This window comes from Diadema setosum, chromosome 8 (assembly GCF_964275005.1).
Source record: "Diadema setosum chromosome 8, eeDiaSeto1, whole genome shotgun sequence".
Classification (NCBI taxonomy): Eukaryota; Metazoa; Echinodermata; class Echinoidea; order Diadematoida; family Diadematidae; genus Diadema; species Diadema setosum.
This window is the reverse complement of record NC_092692.1, coordinates 32,520,844-32,539,880: the sequence shown is the minus strand read 5'-3', so window position 1 is coordinate 32,539,880 and position 19,037 is coordinate 32,520,844. Positions and strand designations below refer to the sequence as shown.

Genomic DNA, 19,037 nt, shown 5'->3' with positions numbered 1-19,037 from the left:
TTGTTTCCTTTTAAGTTGTGTCAACTTTGACATGATCATAATGATAAATCCACCTAAAACGCCGATGAACCGCAACTTTGATGATATCAAACTTTATGTATAGTTCATTCAAAATGTTGTAATCGAAGGAAGTCGAGTAGAGGCGGAATTCGCTCGCACATAGTCACGCAAACCTCAGTCGGCAGTAATTGTGACGTAGAGAGGAAAGGTAGGCGTGGTTTATTGTCTCTTCCACAAAACAATGAGGGATGTGTCGTTTATGCAGACCAACCATCGGACCTGGTGTTATAACGAGTGATATATATTGTGGGGACACTGCCGGACATACGCTAGTTAATCACTTATGCTGGAAACACTTTCCTAAAAGTTCGCTCTCTTCTGGAATTTGAAAATATCGTCAATAGAAATGTCACCAACAAGGTCTCTAGTAGCAGTGCTATGGCTTTGCACTCTTGGAATTTTACAAGCAAAAGCTGTAGTGATAGGGGGTAAGTATATTTTTTAATCACATTCTGTATATGTTATGTGCTCAGTTAAAGTAGCATTATTTTCGTTTGTGTATGTATGTGTTTATTAATGTGTGTGCGTGTTCGGGTTCGTATGCCTTGTGTCTCCTTCTCAACAGCTCAATTCAACTTTCTGGAAACGTTTTCTCTTGAGGTCACAGCTTTTTAGTTCCACACCACAACTTTATGGACTTTGAGCAAAAACAAACAAACAAACAAACAAATAATTGAAAAGAGTTTTATGTCAACTTTCGAGTAACCGTTACTTAAGTGGACGCCTACACCACATTGTGGCAAGTTTATAGAAATCTAGACCTCCAACGTTGATTAACTTCATCGTTTATTCATATATCTTTTATGTGTGTGTTTGTGTTGTGTTCACAGAAAGTCCGCGAACATTCAAATTACTGATTATTAACAGTGATTGACAAATTGCTTATCGTCGACGTGAATAAGGACCGACTATTCCGTGTTTAGTGTGGATATGCATTATAAAATTATTTTTGCCATGATAACTTACTTGGATGGGGTACATTTACCCGAGTTATGAATGCCCATGATTTTTGTTATCATTATTATATTATTTTTATCATTGTTGTTACTCTAAACACTAAATAATCAGTGCTTATTTACATGATTTACGTCCATAAAGGGCAATATTATGTCTATCAGTTGCCTGAGAACATGTCCACGTGCCTTTTATACTAGGAAAAGAAATAGAAAGTGATGAATCATGGAGAATGAATCTTGTATCCGGAAGTGTTGGTAGTAGCGTTCGTTTTTTTATTCTTTCGATTCTTTCGTGTTATGAAGTCTTCTGATGGTTAACATAACATTAATAAATTGTTTTACCAAAACATTTCTTTTTTCATGTCATCCTGATTTTTACGAGAAAAAAAAATATCTACCACTTTCGGTGCTTGCAATTATCAATGTTCACACAATGTGCATGTATTCGCTAGTGATTCCTTTTAAGGACAACATTGGCGACTAAAGATATAGCGTGTCCACCGATGTCCCAGTCGTACCTCGGTGTTGCAACTGGAGGTAAACAAAAAGTTCAGAGACCACCGTAGACATGACATGCAATTTCCGCGCTTTCCTTTGCTCGCCTTCACTTCCTTGCTAATTATTGTCAGTAGCCTATACTACCGTATTATAGCAGTACACTATGCCTTATATGCTTGGTTTACATTGTGTTCCCGCCGTACACGTCAGCCCTGCAGTTTTGCAGCAAACGTAGAGCGGGGTGGGATTTTGGTCATTTTGTTTTTTCTCCACATCTTGGTCTTCTCTCTTGTTATTGTAGATATTCAGAGAAAAGATAAAGTGTCATTCTTCCCGTTTTACTATGGCTTACTATATAGGTTTCTCATGCCCACCACTGTGACTGTCGTGCATGGCAAATTGAAAGAGGGTTTAAAGGGACTGTATAGTACTGGTTGAGGTGGGGATTCATACTTTGAACATTCTTAAATGAGATAATGAGAAACCTCTTATGAAATATGAAAGAGCATGTAATTTTAAGAAGTATTCAACATTTATTTGATGAAAATTGGTTTTCAAATGGCTGAGATATCCAAAAAAGTGATAATAATAATAGGCGACAGGCCACGCCTTTTATTAGGATCTCTTTGTTTTACCTTGTTTTTGGATATCTCTGCCATTTCAAAACCGATTTTCATCAAATAAACTTAGATACCCCTTAGAATTGCATGCTCTTTGACATCTCATAGAGTGGTTTCTGAATATCTCGCAAAACGTTAAAAGCTAAATCCTCACCTCGACTAGAACTGTACACACCCTTTAAAGGGAAGGTTCATTTTGATATGATAGCTTTGCGTGAAAACAGAAATATCAGAGAAGTAGATCAGTAAATTAAAAAAGACACACAAACAAATGTTACGCGCTGATAAAGTTTAGAGAGTAAAACAAATTGGAAAGTCTGTGTGATGTAGGTGTTGAGCAACTCTCCATTTGTTTTATACACATAATTTCACTCATTTTCATTTTTCTCAAATGTTTTGGCACAGACAGAACTTATCTCCTGAGGAAAGTATAGGACTTATTTATTTCATTTACCTAGAGCTATTCTGAAGATTTATTTTTGCTCGTGAGCCAATGAAAATTTGTGACTTTTTGTGTAATAACAGAATAGAGAGCTGATCAACATCTATGTCACATACTAGTGTTGCGTATTTGCCTCGCTCTCTTAACTTTAACAGTTCATAACTTTGTTTGTTATGGTGTTTTTTGTTTTGTTTTGTTTTTTTTGTTTTTTTGGTGTGTGTCTAGTATTTTCTTCAAATAATTTTCATTGATCTTCTCTTTTGATTTTTCTGTTTCCATTCAAAACAACATAATGTCAGGATGGAATTCCCCTGTAAAGATCTGGCCCGGCATCCACGATAACCACGACCTGTCACGCTTGGTCATGTATCCCCCCTCCCCCCACTTTTCCCGCGTTGTCTCACGTCCATCCCGTTTTGTCTACGGTAACGCAGTGGCGTGGAGAGTGATTGCTGTGAACAAAATATATACCGAGCATTATGCCGTGGAAATGAGTTCACGCGTTTCGCAATGAGTACTGTGCCCTAAAAAGAAAAAAAGGACAAAGTCACCAACAATAGGTGGATGTCAGAATCAACGGACATGTAGGCCAGGTTCCCAAATCGTAGCGACAGCCTGCATAACGAGAGACTAATACCTCGTCTCTATAAAGTGATAGCTACTACTAAATTAAATGCCAATGATGGTGGAGTCAAGTACGAGATCACATCCGTCACGCACAGTAGCAATGGTTACTTTAGGGGTGGACTGATTGAGTGTTGATCACTACAGAATATCTTAGAAACGTGCATGGAGAGGAAGGAAGTGTAGGAAATGAACTATCATTTGACCATGCTATGTTTCCTCGTACTATTTAGACAAGTCCTGGCGCGGAAGAGGGGTGTCAATTTCACGCAGCGTAGTAATCCAACTATCTCACAGGAGCTACTCGGTTTAACTCGCGTTGAATGCTTGGTTTGTCTCGATTTCTACAATAAACTATGATGAAGACAGGAGCCCACCGATATGTTATGGGCAATTAACTATGGCCCTGTTCGGTAAATTTCACGTAAAATCTATGCAATTGCAGCTATCAGGGCAACAGGTATAAAGTCAAAGGAGGTGACTGGTTGCTGCAGTGGTGCATCTATAGTCTTACGCGATATGGTCCTTCGCGCATGTAACAACTGAGTCATAATGTGCTTAAAGTGTATATGTACCCTGAAATTTATTTTTCTGACATTGTAGGTTGTTGTACTGGTAATATCCCTATCAAATATAAGAGTGCAAACTTACTCACATACAGAGATATAGAGAGAAATAGCGCAATTTCTAAAATGGCAAAAATTACATGCGCCTTGATCTAAGAGTAGTCGCCTGGCGTTATCGACTGCATTCGATTGCGTAGTTCGAGATATATATATATATATATGTATATTTTTTTTTTTTTTTTTTTTTTTGGTACGATCAGTGTACTACGATACTATAGTGCTCTCAGAATACGCAAACGCACGCAAATGTTCACGTACGCAGCAGCTAGGTTGATGCTGCCGCGCCACGCCGCCGGGCCACCAGGCAGCCAGCCGCGGCAGCAGCATCTTCTCATGCGAATGCATATCCGGCTCGAGAGAAAGCCAGCGCATGAGGCCGGTGCGGCATGCATGCAGTGGACCGGCCCAGCATCTATGCACAGACTCCCAAAGCTGTAGTCCCGTAGTACTACCTAGTAACTCTGCACTCTCGAAATAAAATTGCAAGACGCTCCGACGATGAAAAATCTGATACTGAACACAGTCCCGGGCATAAATTTTGATTCAGTGCGCTTGTAACAATTTTAAACAGGGTGGCGGTAATTTCTATTCGAGCCCCTGGCCTACAGTTAGACGTCTGACGTTATACTTATAATAATTATACACAGCCCAGTCGCTGTTGCACAGCGTCTGGTCGGGCTTAACTGCGACCAGCAGCCTCAAACGCGTAGCGTAATGGGGCTGCTGACTGTAGCATTCAGGATTTTGACAGGGGCAGTATCGCGGATAAATATCAGCTTAAAATCGAAAAATTTCTTCAATTTGAAGACTTACAGGTGAAGTTGAAGTGTTGACAACAGGTAACGTGCAACGTTTGGTTCTACCAATAGTCCCTTTCTGTTCGAATTAATGACTTAATGTGACTCGGTCGAGAGGAACCTGGGAGAGCTACACTGAATTGACGGCCAGCGCATGCGCACACATCACATGCGCACAAATTTCAAATCCATTGACCGGATAAGATGTCTGTGTGCGCATGCGCTGGCCGTTCTTAAGAGTTCTTAAGACATGCTCTCACACCTCTCCAAAATAAATTTCTGGGTACTGTTATGGATACATGTGCATTGTACTATCATTTCTGGGCACTTTATTGTTCCGCGGAGGAATATGTAAATAAAGAGTTCGACAAGATGACCGAGATCGACCAAACACCTTGTTTGAGAGTCTGGGTATTTTTGGTGGTTATGATGGTTCGTTAAGCCAAGTTAACCTCCGTAACAGTACAAGTACACTTAAAAGGAAAACGAACCCGAGATAAAAGAGGGCGCTGTTGTAGCATGGTCCATGCTTACACATTACCATGTTCAGAAAGTCCAAATAAAATCTATTCGTACATTGAGCATGTCGAAATGATTGAAATAATGTCAATCTCAAACAGTCTCTTGATTGGGCATTGTTTCTTGCCAATTCCGCCTAACACACACGGATTCTTCAAAGATAAAATTTGCTTGCCAACCTGTAAACTTGTGTGACAGGTGTGAAGTAGTCGACGGATCGCTGTGTATTAAAGTCCAACATGCAAATCATACCATACCTACGCTGTGTACGAATCCTTAACGACTACAGAATCTGTACGCAAGAGAGCGCAAGCAAGATGGGCCCCCTATATGAGTCCTCGATTCATTTTGATTGACAGATAACTATATTGCTTTACATAGTCCATCTTCGTAATAAAAATGGAGGTGATCGTCACGCCATCCAACATCGTCCTCTTGAATCGTAGGTCTGTGTACCTTTGAAATTCGGTGATCCTTTAATATCAAAAGGCAGATTTTTCTATCCTAAATTCTATTTCTATTCTATTTCTATTCTAAATTTTCTATCCTAAACTTTGGTGAAACTGCTTCCATTCAGTTCGCCTGAATTTGCTCTGCAGATGTAAACAGGAGGGCCCTTATGATGACAAAGCGTGCCTGATAAGCAATAACAAAAATAATGTTGTACCGTGTAGGTCCAAATTGACCAGTATAGGTACCAGAACCCATGAGACCATAATAACAAATCGTCCTGGTGGACCTACGACCACTGATTGGTCAATGACTATGAAGGTTCAATGGCTAGAGTGAGGACCGAGTATTATCACTGACACGCGTTATGACAATATCACTGACATCAATGTTATCTATTCAAATTGCCACCCTATTCCAGGATCTATCATGTTTGTTGTTACAGATAAATTGGAAAAATAATTGTTAACATGTGGCATCTCACAGGTGTGTGCATCCGGGTTGCAAAGATAATGTTTTGGCTTTGATCTTTTGAGTCACGGTCAATATCTTATCTCGCCTTTCTGATAAAATAAAAGATTGTTTTTTTCATTAAAAGGAGAAAAATCTGTACATAACAAACTAGACTACTGAAATGTATATAAGAACAGCAATTATAATGCAAAAAAACCCCACAAAACAACCGTAGTAGTTGAAGTAGTTGTAGTAGTAGTAGTAGAACTAGCAATAGTACAAGTAGTAGTAGTAGTAGTAGTAGTAGTAGTAGAAGTAGTAGTAGTACACTGTAAAAACATCGGTGTTAGATTTAACACCACTGGTGTTAAATCTAACACCGATCAAACTTCAATAAAGGACCACACCCACAGGTGTTAAAAATGCACTGTGATGGTGTTGAAAAGTGTTCACCTGACACTTCGTGGTGTTAATTTGACACTGTACCTGGTGTTATTTTGACACTGTACTGGTGTTAATTCAAAAATGACACCACATGGTGTTGATTTGATATTTGCTGGTGTTAATATCAATGGTTTAACACCCGTCCAGCTTCAATAAGGGACCACACCAGCTGGTGTTACTTTGGTGTAAATTTATTTTCACATTTTTTCAAAAATGTATTTTAATGTAAAATTCTTGATCGTCTTGTTTAAATAAAAAATCAACAAGAAGTGCAGTTACTAAGAAACTCTTCAAAAAACAGTTTAAAATTTGGAAATGACACCCGTAGGTGTTAATTTAACACCATAAATGAGCACCGAAAATTTAACACCAGCTCGGTGTTCACTATTTAACACCGGACTTTTTGCAGTGTAGTAGTAGTAGTAGTAGCTAGTAGTAGTAGCTAGTAGTAGTAGTAGTAGTAGTAGTAGTAGTAGTAGTAGTAGTAGTAGCAGTAGTAGTAGTAGTAGTAGCAGTAGTAGTAATAGTAGTAGTAGTAGTAGTAGTAGTAGTAGTAGTAGTAGTAGTAGTAGTAATAGTAGTAGTAGTAAAAGTAGAAGTTGTAGTAGTTGTAGTAGTAGTAGTAGTAGTAGTAGTAGTAGTAGCAGTAGTAGTAGCAGCAGTAGTATCAGTCATAATCATTTTAGCACTAAGAATGCGCTTCCAAAATGCTGCTTGCAAGAACATGATTATTTCATTTTGTGATTCACCATTAGTGGCCCGATGTACCGATCCATCTCGGTCCTTAGCTGCTGATTTATTATTTCCATGTCTGGACCATTATTCTCAATAGATATAGTTTGTCATTGAAGTTTGTATCTTAATGTATTCTCCATATAAAGGGCAAAGTTCCCGAACAGGTCGCTTTTCCTTCAGTTAATTCATAAACGTGGAAAAGAGAAAATATATAACATTTTACTTCGAAACTATACTGTGTTGAACCAATTCGAATGAGGTGGATGTAATTCTAAAACGACAACAGTGGCCTTGTAAAACTATGTCAGGGACGGGATTTCGGTTGGAGACAACATCTGCGATGACACCGGATCTGCGTTGTATGAGAGGATGTTCGGTTTAGGTTCTACATCCTCTGTTACAAGTGCAGACACCCATCTCATCCCATTAGTGAATGTACGTGAAGTAAAAACTTGTTCAAGTTGACCGTAATAAAGGGTAAAATCGAACACACCATGTATTCGCAACAATTTAATTCAATTCAAACTTTATTTTCACCTTTTTTTTTTCAACAAAATGTACAGAAAATATGTAAATTTGACATATATTTCATGGAATGATACATAGGTAGCAATGAAATGTTCATTAAGATCCCAATGAACGTATGCGTGGAAGAATTCTCCCTATCGCATATAGCCGATATCAAGCGATATCACCTCGCGATACCAATATCTGATCGATCGCTTTTGGAACCTTATACTTCCGGTTTTACAGTTCTGGAAAATCGTACCAAAGATCCTACGTAGTGTAGGATCTTTGCTCATACGTTCAAAATGCACAGAACTCGTCATGCACAAGAAAACATGGATCGACCTGAGTAAGAGTGTAATTTTGTCCTCAAGAAATTTTATATTCATTCACAGTCACCACATGTGCAAATAAGATGCGTGTTGACGTCTCCCATTTGCTTCCAAAGAAATCCTAATCCTAATCCTAATTGTCACCTTCAGTATGGTAACAAGAAAAAAAAAAACATCGTTTCCTGTACATTTTATTGTTCCTGAGTTCTATCAACATAGACTTTTTACAGGGAATGGGAGTTACAGTTACTAAATATTTGACATGAAAGGTATGATGATATGCTACCTTTAAGTATAAGATACAAGAATTGTGAGTCAATAAACGTGATTAACTAAAGTGTAAAACCGTGTTTACTTTTACGAAAATGTGTTCGAGTTGTCGATGTGATTATTGGGCATGGTATAAGGTCTTTCATTCATGTCTTAATGATAAAATGAGTATTCTGCTCTTGTGACTCGGGAGAAATTCAACAGGCAGCCAAATCCACTTATTCCTTAAGTTGACGTAGATAGGTTAGAGTCAGAACGGTTGTACTAACTCGGACGAGGTCCTGGAATTCACAGAGACGTTACGCTTTGAATATTGCCAAGTCACTGTACAGGCATGCTAACTTGGAAATATTAAACTGCACATTACTTAAACATGAGACCATTCTGAAGCAAATAATTTTCACACAACAATAGATATATAATGAATCCCACAAGGATTGGAACAATCATCTCCCAGCATTCCCACTGATTCCCACTGATCAGTTACGAGTCACCACCTTTAACAATACTTAACATCGATTATGCTGGTTCAATCGTTTTTTAAATTGGTTGTTTCTATCCCTAACTCACATTTTAGACCTATTTTAAAGCACTAATGTTGGGTTCTCGTTTCATCTGCAAATGATAAATTATGCCTTTAAGGACAAAGAAGACCCGGCCTGGTCAAACATCATGGTGTAATGTCGATCTTTTATATCCGTGGATCGAGTATAGAAGTGATCAGTGGTCAGTAGGCCTAATGGAATACATAAAAATCAGTTCAGTTCGATTTTATTTCTGCATTTTTTCGAGGAAATCATATATGAAAAAAATTACAACACGTGTATCTGACAACAGAATAGAAAAAAAAAACAATATTACATTCATAGTATCATAATCACAATCTTTAAAGTACAAACATAACACTGAGATCAAGGGAATCAACGATAAACTTGTTTCCGAATAAAGAGGAAGAAGAAAAAAAATGCCGTCTTTAAGCTCATGCTTGATGGTGATAGCAGCAGTGGCGTATCTAGGGGGGGGGGGGCAAGGGGGGCACGTGCCCCGGGCGCCACTCCTTGGGGGCGCAAAAAAACGGAAAAAAAAAAACGAAGAAGAAGAAGAAAGAAAAAAAGAAAAAAAAAACGAAGAAGAAGAAGAAAAAAAGAAAATAAGAAGAAGAAGGAAAAAAAATCGCCCGGAAGGGGGGAGGGAGAATGGTGGGGGGGGGGGGGCAGAAAACCAAATCAAAGAAGATAAAAACAAACCATGATGATGACGCGGACAAAATGACAATGTTTATTGTGTTCACACAAAAATTCCATGTTCTGTGAGCTGAAATACAAAAATTTTCGGCTCGCTCGCTGCGCTCGCTCGCCAAAATCTATCAAAATTCATTACAATTAAATCACCCTCAAAAAGATCCCTTTTAAGTGCTTGAAAAAGCATCATGTGGACTTTGTTTAAAGTCCCTACCGGGATGGGGCTGGGGTTGAACACTTTTTCAGAAATTAGGGGCGCAATTTTCGTGCTTGCCCCGGGCGCCGTTTTCCCTAGATACGCCACTGGATAGCAGCCTCAGAATCTCAAGAAAATAAGAAACATGGTAATACATATCCAAAGTGGGCAATTTCCCACTGAAATGCTTTGTGCTAACTTGATAAGGACTTGATCAGGAAATTAACAAAATAACGAACAACGAAAATACATCTGCACATTTTAGGAATACATTCATAAGACAGATATTTTGGCGGCGATAGCACTTGCAACACCGCAACCACTCTCTAATGTACGTGGGATGATTTTTTTGTTTTGTTTTGTTTTTTTGTAATTCCAGATATTCGGCTACTGGGCGGACCGTCCTCAGCGGAAGGTCGCATCGAGATCTACGCCGATTTCAAGCCAGGCGGACCGCAGTGGGCGAGGCTGTGCGACGAGGGCTGGACCGACGTCACTGCCGACATCGCTTGTCGGCAACTCGGCTTCACCGATGCCGTTAGCGTTACCGATCGCTCTTTCTACGGCGAGGGCACGATCAACGACGTTGTCAGAATAGACGGGTGTTCTCCAGGTAAAATGCAGTTGAAGCACTAGCCTTTTGCAAAGGCGGCTCGCAATAATATTTGGACATGCACAGTCACAGCGAGCGGAACTCCTCTCGCTGTTTGCGAGTCCACAAATGTCTTTCACATTGGATGATGGGAACATTCCCTTCGCGTGTCTTGAAAATTTCTAGATTTTTTATATTCAATTCAAATACTAGTAGTTTGTCTATAATTATCAATATTTCAAGGTTAATTCAGGAAGTGATTCGACAGTCAAACGGGATATTTCATAATCACTTTTGATTATTTCACTTGAACTTCATTTCATTTTATTTCATTTCACACAAAAGTATACAATACAACATGAGATTTGCATATGAAGAGTTTGTTTGCAAAAACCGATAAGTCCATATTTGCCAAATGGAGATATTTGCGATTAAAGGTCAAGAAAAATAAAAAGAATAATAAGAAAAATTTTGCTTCTTTTGACCATAACTTCAAAAATATACCTTTATATGTAATGACCAATATATCATTTAAAAGGTATTATTTTGTACTTTATGACAGAGATCGTACTTCAAAATCTTCAAAAATGGACTTATCGGTTTTTTCAAACAAACCCTTCATATACTAACAAAAACAAAATAGAGTACAATGTGACTTTCGCATATTCAAGCAAACTTAATGCAGATGATTGTTTTGACAAAAAAAAAAATATTGCGAGCTGCCTTTGTAAAATGCTACGAAATCACGTTCCATTTCCATGAGTGATTGTTTTAATTGGATGGGAACATTCCCTTCGCTTGTTTTGAAAATTCCTTGATTTTTATTCTTAATTCAATCGGTTTGTCTATAAATATCACCATTTCAAGGTTAATTCAGGAAGTTATGCGACAGTCAAATGGGATATTTCATAATCACCTCGGATTATTTCACTTGAACGGATGGAACTAACAGACTAGTGCACCAGTGTAATAGCAATGTTGAGTGAAGGTGTAATGGGATTCGCAAAGGATAAGTTTTGTTTTTGTTTTTAAGTAAAAGGTACATGCACTTGTTTTCGGCAGTAGAAACATTATTTTTCTTTTATCACTAGCTTATTGAACAGAGATATACACATGATATTTAGGAAACGGAAGGAGTTCACCACAAACTCTCGCTTCTGCTCTCTTGTTTTTCATCTCAATTCTATTGTGCGTTTTGCTGTAATGATTACGACAATATATTTTCTTCAATTTCCTTCATTTCAGTTGATTTTGTTGCATTTTGTAGATGTCCTTGTCCATGATTAAATGTGTCCATGTTTTCATTAAGACACACACACCATGCGTGGGCAAACAGGTGATCCCGAGTTCAAGTCCTGGATGCTAAGTGCTATAAGGTCCTTTGACAAGATGTTTTCACCCACAATGTCCCTCTCGACCCAAGTACTTGGCAATGCTGGGGCAACAACAATAGCAGGGCCCCCGGGTGGAACAATTGCAACACTATAAGAGGCTACCATGGATAGATAAGACCATACTATAATCATTATTATTCATCTCGTTCTTGTTAGTGTCAACATGTTTGGCTTTCCCTACTTATTCATTTCTTTTTGTCTATTGCCTCCTTTTTGTTTTTCAGATCAAACTCGTCTTTTACCCGGCTGTCATGTTAGAAATGGCGGGAGGAGATGCAATAGGGGTCGCGACGCCGGGGTTGCTTGCGCCGTCACTCCCGGTAAGAATCTTGTCGAGATTGGGCTTCTTCTCTCGGAGGAAGCCAGTTGCTTGGTTTTCTTACGTGCGAAAAAAAAAAAAAGGTTCATTTTTCCTACTGGGCAAGGGACACTGAACTATATCCATCCGTTTCTACTACTGAATAAAATGTTACACTGTAGCGGGGTCATGTACGCGTGTGCATTGGCGTTTGCTATGTCGAAAAAAAAAAAAATCTCGGGCGAGCTTTTTGGGTGTTGTTGTTGTCGTCATCGTTGTCGTTGTTGTGTGGGGACAGAGAGGGATTTTTTTTTTTTTTTTTTTTTTTTTTTACAAACGGAGTCCGTATAATTGATATTGGATTTTTTTTTTAAAATGGGGGGGGGGGGCGTAAATTTCCTCTATTTGTCTTATCTGTCCGTCTCTCTGTGTGTCTGTCTTCTGCTTTTTCCTTATTCTTTCCTTCCCCGTCTTCATAATATCATGTCATGTACTTCCTTCTGTCATATTTCATGGTCAGATCTTGTCATTCTATATAAAAACATACTGTAACTTCTTCCTCTTTTCTCCACAATGGTAATTACCTTTATACAGTTATACTTGTTGCAAATATATGCCTCCCGAAGGAGCCTCATTGTGAAGGGCCAAATCGGTGAGAGTAGCACTTGTGAAATCATTCTGCAAATTGATGTAAAAGAGACGAAAATGGTTCTTGCATTCCAAACTTTTCTTGCACTTCAATTTCCCCCTCATGTCTGTGGCGTTTTTGGTTGACGCAAAGTGAAACTTGCTCACGGGTAGATGCAAAAAGGTTTCTTGCGGACTATGGACTTATTAAATCCATGAATGAACTAATGGACGATTGTTGTGGTCATGTGAATGCATGAGTCAGTGGATATATTTCAGTGCGATCAGCCGACTTCTGTTCATTTAACCCTTGTCTCCAAAACACAGAGCAGCTGCAGCAGGAAAATCACGGGAAATAACTCATCGTCATAACCGTCGTATGTAACTTTAGGTTTTGCCCAAACAACGCTTTTCTTTTAACCGCTAAAAACAGGAAAACAAGCTTATACTTTCACTTTCTACCCACAAAGTTATTTCACAACGATACTTTTACCAGCAAATGTCCAGGAGCAAATTTTGAAATGATTAATCAAGAGTAAATCAGGAGAAGACTATATATGAGAGACATTCACTATGTGTAGCTCGCGTCATGTTTTCCTGGTGTAATACTTGCATATAAAACAGAAAGAAGAACTCCACACTAGACAATAATAAAGACGCCTTTTGTGGCTGTGGCTTGAAGACAGCTATTGTAAATATCAAACTGATTAACAAACAAGCAAACAAACACACATACTAGTTAGCACTGTTGGATCATACTAACACATCGGAATGGCATCTCTATTGTCAGAAATTAGCATTTAAACTGCAATTGGATTTTCATATGCACCAACAAAAAGAGGTTTAAAGAAGTCAGTCATCACACCATTTCGGCCCAAACAACCAATAACTTAGATGAAATTTGATGAAAAATATCTAGCAATATATAGTTATCAATATACCAACTATCACTATGCGCTTTTTTGTGATAACGAAACGACTGGAAAAGTAAAGACTACTGCATTGTAACTTATGTAGAATGCTAGAGTGCAAAGGATGCTACAGTGGTGATGATAGTAACGTGATGTCGGGCATTGACAATGAAGACTCTTACACACTCTAAATTTTGCATAATTGTTTCTCATTCCTTTGCACTCAGATCCACCGACAGCACAGGGCATGCACAATCGAGGAGCAACAACAACTTTCATGGCACCACCAACATCGACCCCGCCATCAACCACGACAGCTGCGATCACGACCAGAGCGATAGCAACATCGCCGGTGCCCACAACGACCCAGCTGATGACATCACTAGCGGATCGCGACGCCTTGACAACGGACGAGACTCCGGAAGCATCAACATTGACCTCTGATCCGATCACGACAATGTTTACAGTCGACGTCAAAACGAGAGCTAGTGAGAAAACCTGTCACTATCGATATGAAATCATTCATACAAATCACAGATAACTATTATGCATGCATATTCATTTTTATCATGTATTGTGTATGTATCTGTGGGTGCGTGAGTGTTTGTGTGAGTGTGGTCACAGTGGCAAAAGATAGCTTTCAACTTGCGCAAACAATCTTATGTTATAATACAAACAGTTTTCCTCGTTAGTTTCGCCTTTAACAGTGCACAGTTGCTTTATTGAAAATATGTCATTTTTATGTGTATTGTGTTTGTTTGCTATTTTCTCAAGGGAAATGCACCTGTATATTCACGGCATCACGAATCGCCGTTACATTAATTCGTTCTCTTCCAAACATCTTCATTTCACTCATTTCGACTCTCTTATTTGCATTTTCTTTAAAACATAAGTGTCTTGCAACCATAACTTTGTAATACGTTGCATAAGTTTTCGCATGGTTTTAATCGGTCCAGTTTCATAAAAAGTTACGATTGATCATACGCTCGATTTATCGAACGTAACTCAGTGATCAAACGTAGGATTGATACTGATCGTAAGTCTGTTTAAAAAAGTATTTACGCTTGATTAAAAGTAGAGGTTTAATACCATGCAGAGCGAGTGTATTTTTTTTTCCTAATTGCATCAATCGTAAGATCAATTTCAATTGAACAGGTCCCAGCTATATAACTGCACTCTCATCATTATTTTCACAGTACCTTATTGTAAAGTCAGGCTTGATGCAAGACTAAATCTAAAATGTCATTTTTCAGTCTCTCTAAATGCAGTTACGATTTGGACGTTGAGCGTCGTAATCGTCTTCATCTGCCTTGTCGTGGCCATCACTCTCGTGGTCATCTTCCTGCGAAACCGGTGAGACGATTACGAATTAAATCACACGAGGTTAAATCACTGTCTGATTATTACTTGGAACCAGTGCTGCAAGTGCGTAAAAGATGAACTTCATCTACTATACCTCTCTGTACTGTATGTCCCCCCCCCAAAAAAAAAAGGAAAGAAAAAAAAAAGACGATGGTATCCTCCGCAACGATAACATTATAAATAGTAAATCAATCGAAATACAATTTCAGGATATCAATCTGTAATTTATTACCCCATCTCACAGAAAACTCCATCCGATTAGCTTCAGTAGTCAAAGAGAAATGAGGATCTTTGTAGAGAATGTCATGAATCCCTTTCCTCCATGTTCTGTCCATTGTGTTCACATATTAATATGCAGTTCCATGAGCATCCAAGTGCTAAAGTTGGAAGAAACAATCCAATGACAGCAATCCACATTTCTCTGTGACCACTTAACTAAACTGAATGGGGTCTTCTGCAAAATACAGGCAAGATGTTAAATCTTTTGACCCTGAAGTAGCATTCAGGCAATTCAATCATATTGAAAGTTATCAATGCGGAAATCCGATTGTAATCTTTGGGGGCATACGGTATAATGGTGACTACAACAGTTCAAGCACGTGACAAGTATAGAACTAAATAAGTTACAATTACTATAATAGTGATAACAGAGATAATGCTAATGCTGATTACATAATGATCATGAGTTTAATCATTACCCATTGGTTATCATAATTATTATGACTGATAAATTTTCGTCACTATTATCATTATCATCGGTATCGCGGTACTGACAGTAACGAGAATTAGGAATAAGATATTCTTGCAGACGATGCATACTTCATTTCATTTTCATTTCATTTATTAGGTTTCCACACAAATCACACGGTGTTGTGTTTACAACAGCCATCAATGACAATGTAAAGTGATACGAAAATTATAAGTTATACGTTCAGTCAGTATAATCAAAAGCATTTACATAGCACAAGATCAATTGAAATGACTCTCAAGGGTACATTCATGACGGATAAATAAAATTGTGTGTGGAGGGAACCTACATAGAAGCAGATGCTTGTAGGAATAGGTTCCCCGAAAGAAAATCAACACAGGCTGTTACACTCACACACACACACTCGGCACGCACGCAAGGACAATTGTGCGTGCACTCACACACACACACACACACACACACACACACACACACGCAACAAGGAGAGGAGATTAGAAAGAGGAAGAGGAGAAATCACCAACTAAACGGTCATAGACACAGTATAAATGATGGTTCCTGCAGCTGCAAGAGGGAAGAATAATGAAAGAAAAGAATTGAAAATGCAACCATGTTTAGACCAGTTCTACAATCATGTCGAATAATCTATATTAGTATCAATCATTTCAAATCATCTGCTAAATCATATCAACTCATATTATCGCCAGAGTATTGCGAAAGAAGTTTATCTTTAAGCTTGAGTTTGAATGAATACCAACCGGGAGTTCGTCGTATTTCATTATCCAAAGAATTCCAAAATTTTGGGGCCATTGTAAGTAAAAGTATTCTTTGTCAATTCGACTCTGAACGTTCTGTGCAATAAACTTGAAATGGGCAAGATTTTTTCGTCATAACCACTTCCCTCTTCCTTTGAATCCAAGAGGAAGTTCTTTGTAAACCTTGCTTTATATACCAAAACTATTCTTTTTTGACATGTTTGGACTCGTTTGTATTTCTCACTCTTATTGTTGAGGCATCAACTAAGTATGGTAACCTCCTCAGACATGTGGAAAAGTATTTATATGAGAATTTTAGAATTGCTTATGATTGGATTAACGAGTAGTCCTGTTGAGTGGGTGCTTCGTTTGTTACTCTTTTCAAGTTTTCGGATTGTTTTTGTTGTTTTTTATTGTTTTTGTTTTCTTTACAGTGGGGTGATTGTTGTTTTGCTGGTTTTTTTTGCGTCTGCTTCTTTTAATGACAGTATGTTTAGAAACAAAACAGCCATCGACAGTGAGAGAATTTAGAGAAACGCTAAGAGCAGAATAACACATGACTACTCGCATCGTCACTACCTTCCTAGCTTCTTTAGTGGCCTGCGTGATGCTGCATTTTTATTTTTACTCTTAATGAGTCAGTGTGTTACTATTCTAATAATTAAGTCAGCAATTTCTTCAGTTTCGTCTATAAGTGACGTAAATTATGACGTCAATTGATTCTCACGGGCTGGCTGAATGTAACTTTACTGTAAAGTATGATGTTTGATAATTTGTGAGAAAAAAAAAATGATTCATGACCATGTTGTTACCAAGAGATTGACTTAGACATGTGCACTTTATTCCTATGTGTTTGCAGTGTATAATTATTTCACGTTTCATAGCAGCTGGGCAGCTGCAGTTCACTGGTTATCTTTTAATCAGATGTAAATGTAACATCCTTACGTTGGGGTGTCGGATGGGGGATGTAGAAGGTAGATAGAAGATTGTTTTATCTCAATAAAAGCAGATTGCTCTCTCTCCCTCTCTCTTTCTCTCTCTCTCTCTTTCTATGTTTCTCGATTTCTCTGGTATGCTTCTACCTCCCCTCTCTCTCTTCTTCTTCTTCCAAATCGCAGCTGCCGAAATCGCAAGAGGAAAGCAGACGACGTAGACGTCAATGTCGAGGCGCCCTCGAGGCTCTCAAACTATGATGATGAGGACGGCGAGTACCAGTACGCAGCACCACCGGCCTCTGTCGCCCTCTCCGGCCAGGGTTCGACAGTCAGCCTGGCGGGTTCGGAAGTGCAGGTTGACGAGGGGTTCTACACTCTTCCCGCGAATGCCGCTGCAACAGAGACAAATCCCTATCAGGAGCTCAACGTCAAATCCAACACCTTCGCAGGCCTACAGAAACTGAAGAAGAGACCGCCGCAGCAACCTAAGGATGCCAAAGCGCGAAAGATCGGCGCGAAAAACCCTCCGCAAAAGAAAAAGAAACCCGTCATTGATGTGGTGCGCAATACAGACAATCGAGAAGCCGCTGCAAGAGATGCCGAAAATGAATACGATCTTCCGCTCGATACTTCGAAATCGCGATTGACCATGGTGAACAACGCCACCTACGGCGATTACGGAGGCGATCAGAGCACCACCGCAGCGCAGTCTGACTTAACATACATGAACGACATCGACCTGAAGACTTTACACGCTGAGTCTACGTACGCGACTCCTGATAGTGGAGACGCCGATGGAGTGGATAACTCGGAAAATTATTACTTGGTTCCGAATCAAGAAAGTCCTTACGTGAACGCCCAAATCGGAACACAAAACGTGGAAGACGAGGAAGGAAACGAGTATTGCGCAATCAGTCGGAAACCAACCAAAGCGATATGAAAAATTCTAAGCTGTATTTCGATCTCCCTTGACATAAGTGAACATTCTTTATTTCGCTCCTGTGTTTGACTTCTCATGATCATCTAAATTATTACTTGTGATGATAATCGTCACCAAAGACCATTGTACAAAATAATGATGACCGATTTCTGAGGAAGTAGGCCTATATGAACGCGTTGATTTCGTGACTTTCATTCCACACCTTGTACTGGTCGGCTAGTGAGTGAGATTACAATCAATATTGATTGTAAATGACTATAAATGAAATACCCACACACTCTAATACATATATATATATATATATATATATATATACTAGATAAATATATATATACATATATATATATATATATATATATTTATATATATTATATACACATTATATATGGGTTAAGCGTCATTTCTAAATACTCTAAAGTATGTCCCTCGTCAGATAGAAGAGCAAAATAAAACCTTTCCGGTGATGCCAAACTAACAAGGAATATTCTAGAACTTATGATTACGAATATCCTGTTTTTCTTTTGTTTTTTGTTCTCTGTTTTTAGCAGCTTTAATCACAAATATCTCAACTTAACAAGAATCGAGTAAACTCATGGAAAACATGACAGAGAGAGAGAGAGAGAATTAAAATGTTTAATGCTTCAAGACACAGTCTGGATTTAAGGTAAAAAGCTGTTTTAAAAGCTGGTGATCAGAAGTGTTGAAACTTGTTTCGGTGATTATAATTTTTTATTGGGATTCACCCCT

The 19,037-nt window shown here is 38.6% G+C and overlaps 1 protein-coding gene across 1 annotated transcript; it reads left to right on the top strand.

Moving 5' to 3' along the window:
- Nucleotides 1-5,541: 5,541 nt before the first annotated feature.
- On the top strand, nt 5,542-18,403 carry LOC140232208 (uncharacterized). The gene is made up of 6 exons (XM_072312345.1): nt 5,542-5,584; nt 10,150-10,383; nt 11,981-12,076; nt 13,820-14,080; nt 14,861-14,945; nt 17,534-18,403. The coding sequence occupies exons 1-6, from the start codon at nt 5,542-5,544 to the stop codon at nt 18,288-18,290; spliced, it is 1,476 nt and encodes a 491-aa protein (XP_072168446.1). The 3' UTR covers nt 18,291-18,403.
- Nucleotides 18,404-19,037: the final 634 nt, after the last annotated feature.

What these genes read in the sequence shown, in the direction of transcription:
- LOC140232208 (XM_072312345.1), top strand. Translation starts at nt 5,542, where the DNA reads ATGGAGGTGATCGTCACGCCATCCAACATCGTCCTCTTGAATC. An exon ending in CAACATCGTCCTCTTGAATC is followed by an intron (nt 5,585 to 10,149) that starts GTAGGTCTGTGT and finishes TTGTAATTCCAG; the next exon opens with ATATTCGGCTACTGGGCGGA. An exon ending in CGACGTCAAAACGAGAGCTA is followed by an intron (nt 14,081 to 14,860) that starts GTGAGAAAACCT and finishes CTCTAAATGCAG; the next exon opens with TTACGATTTGGACGTTGAGC.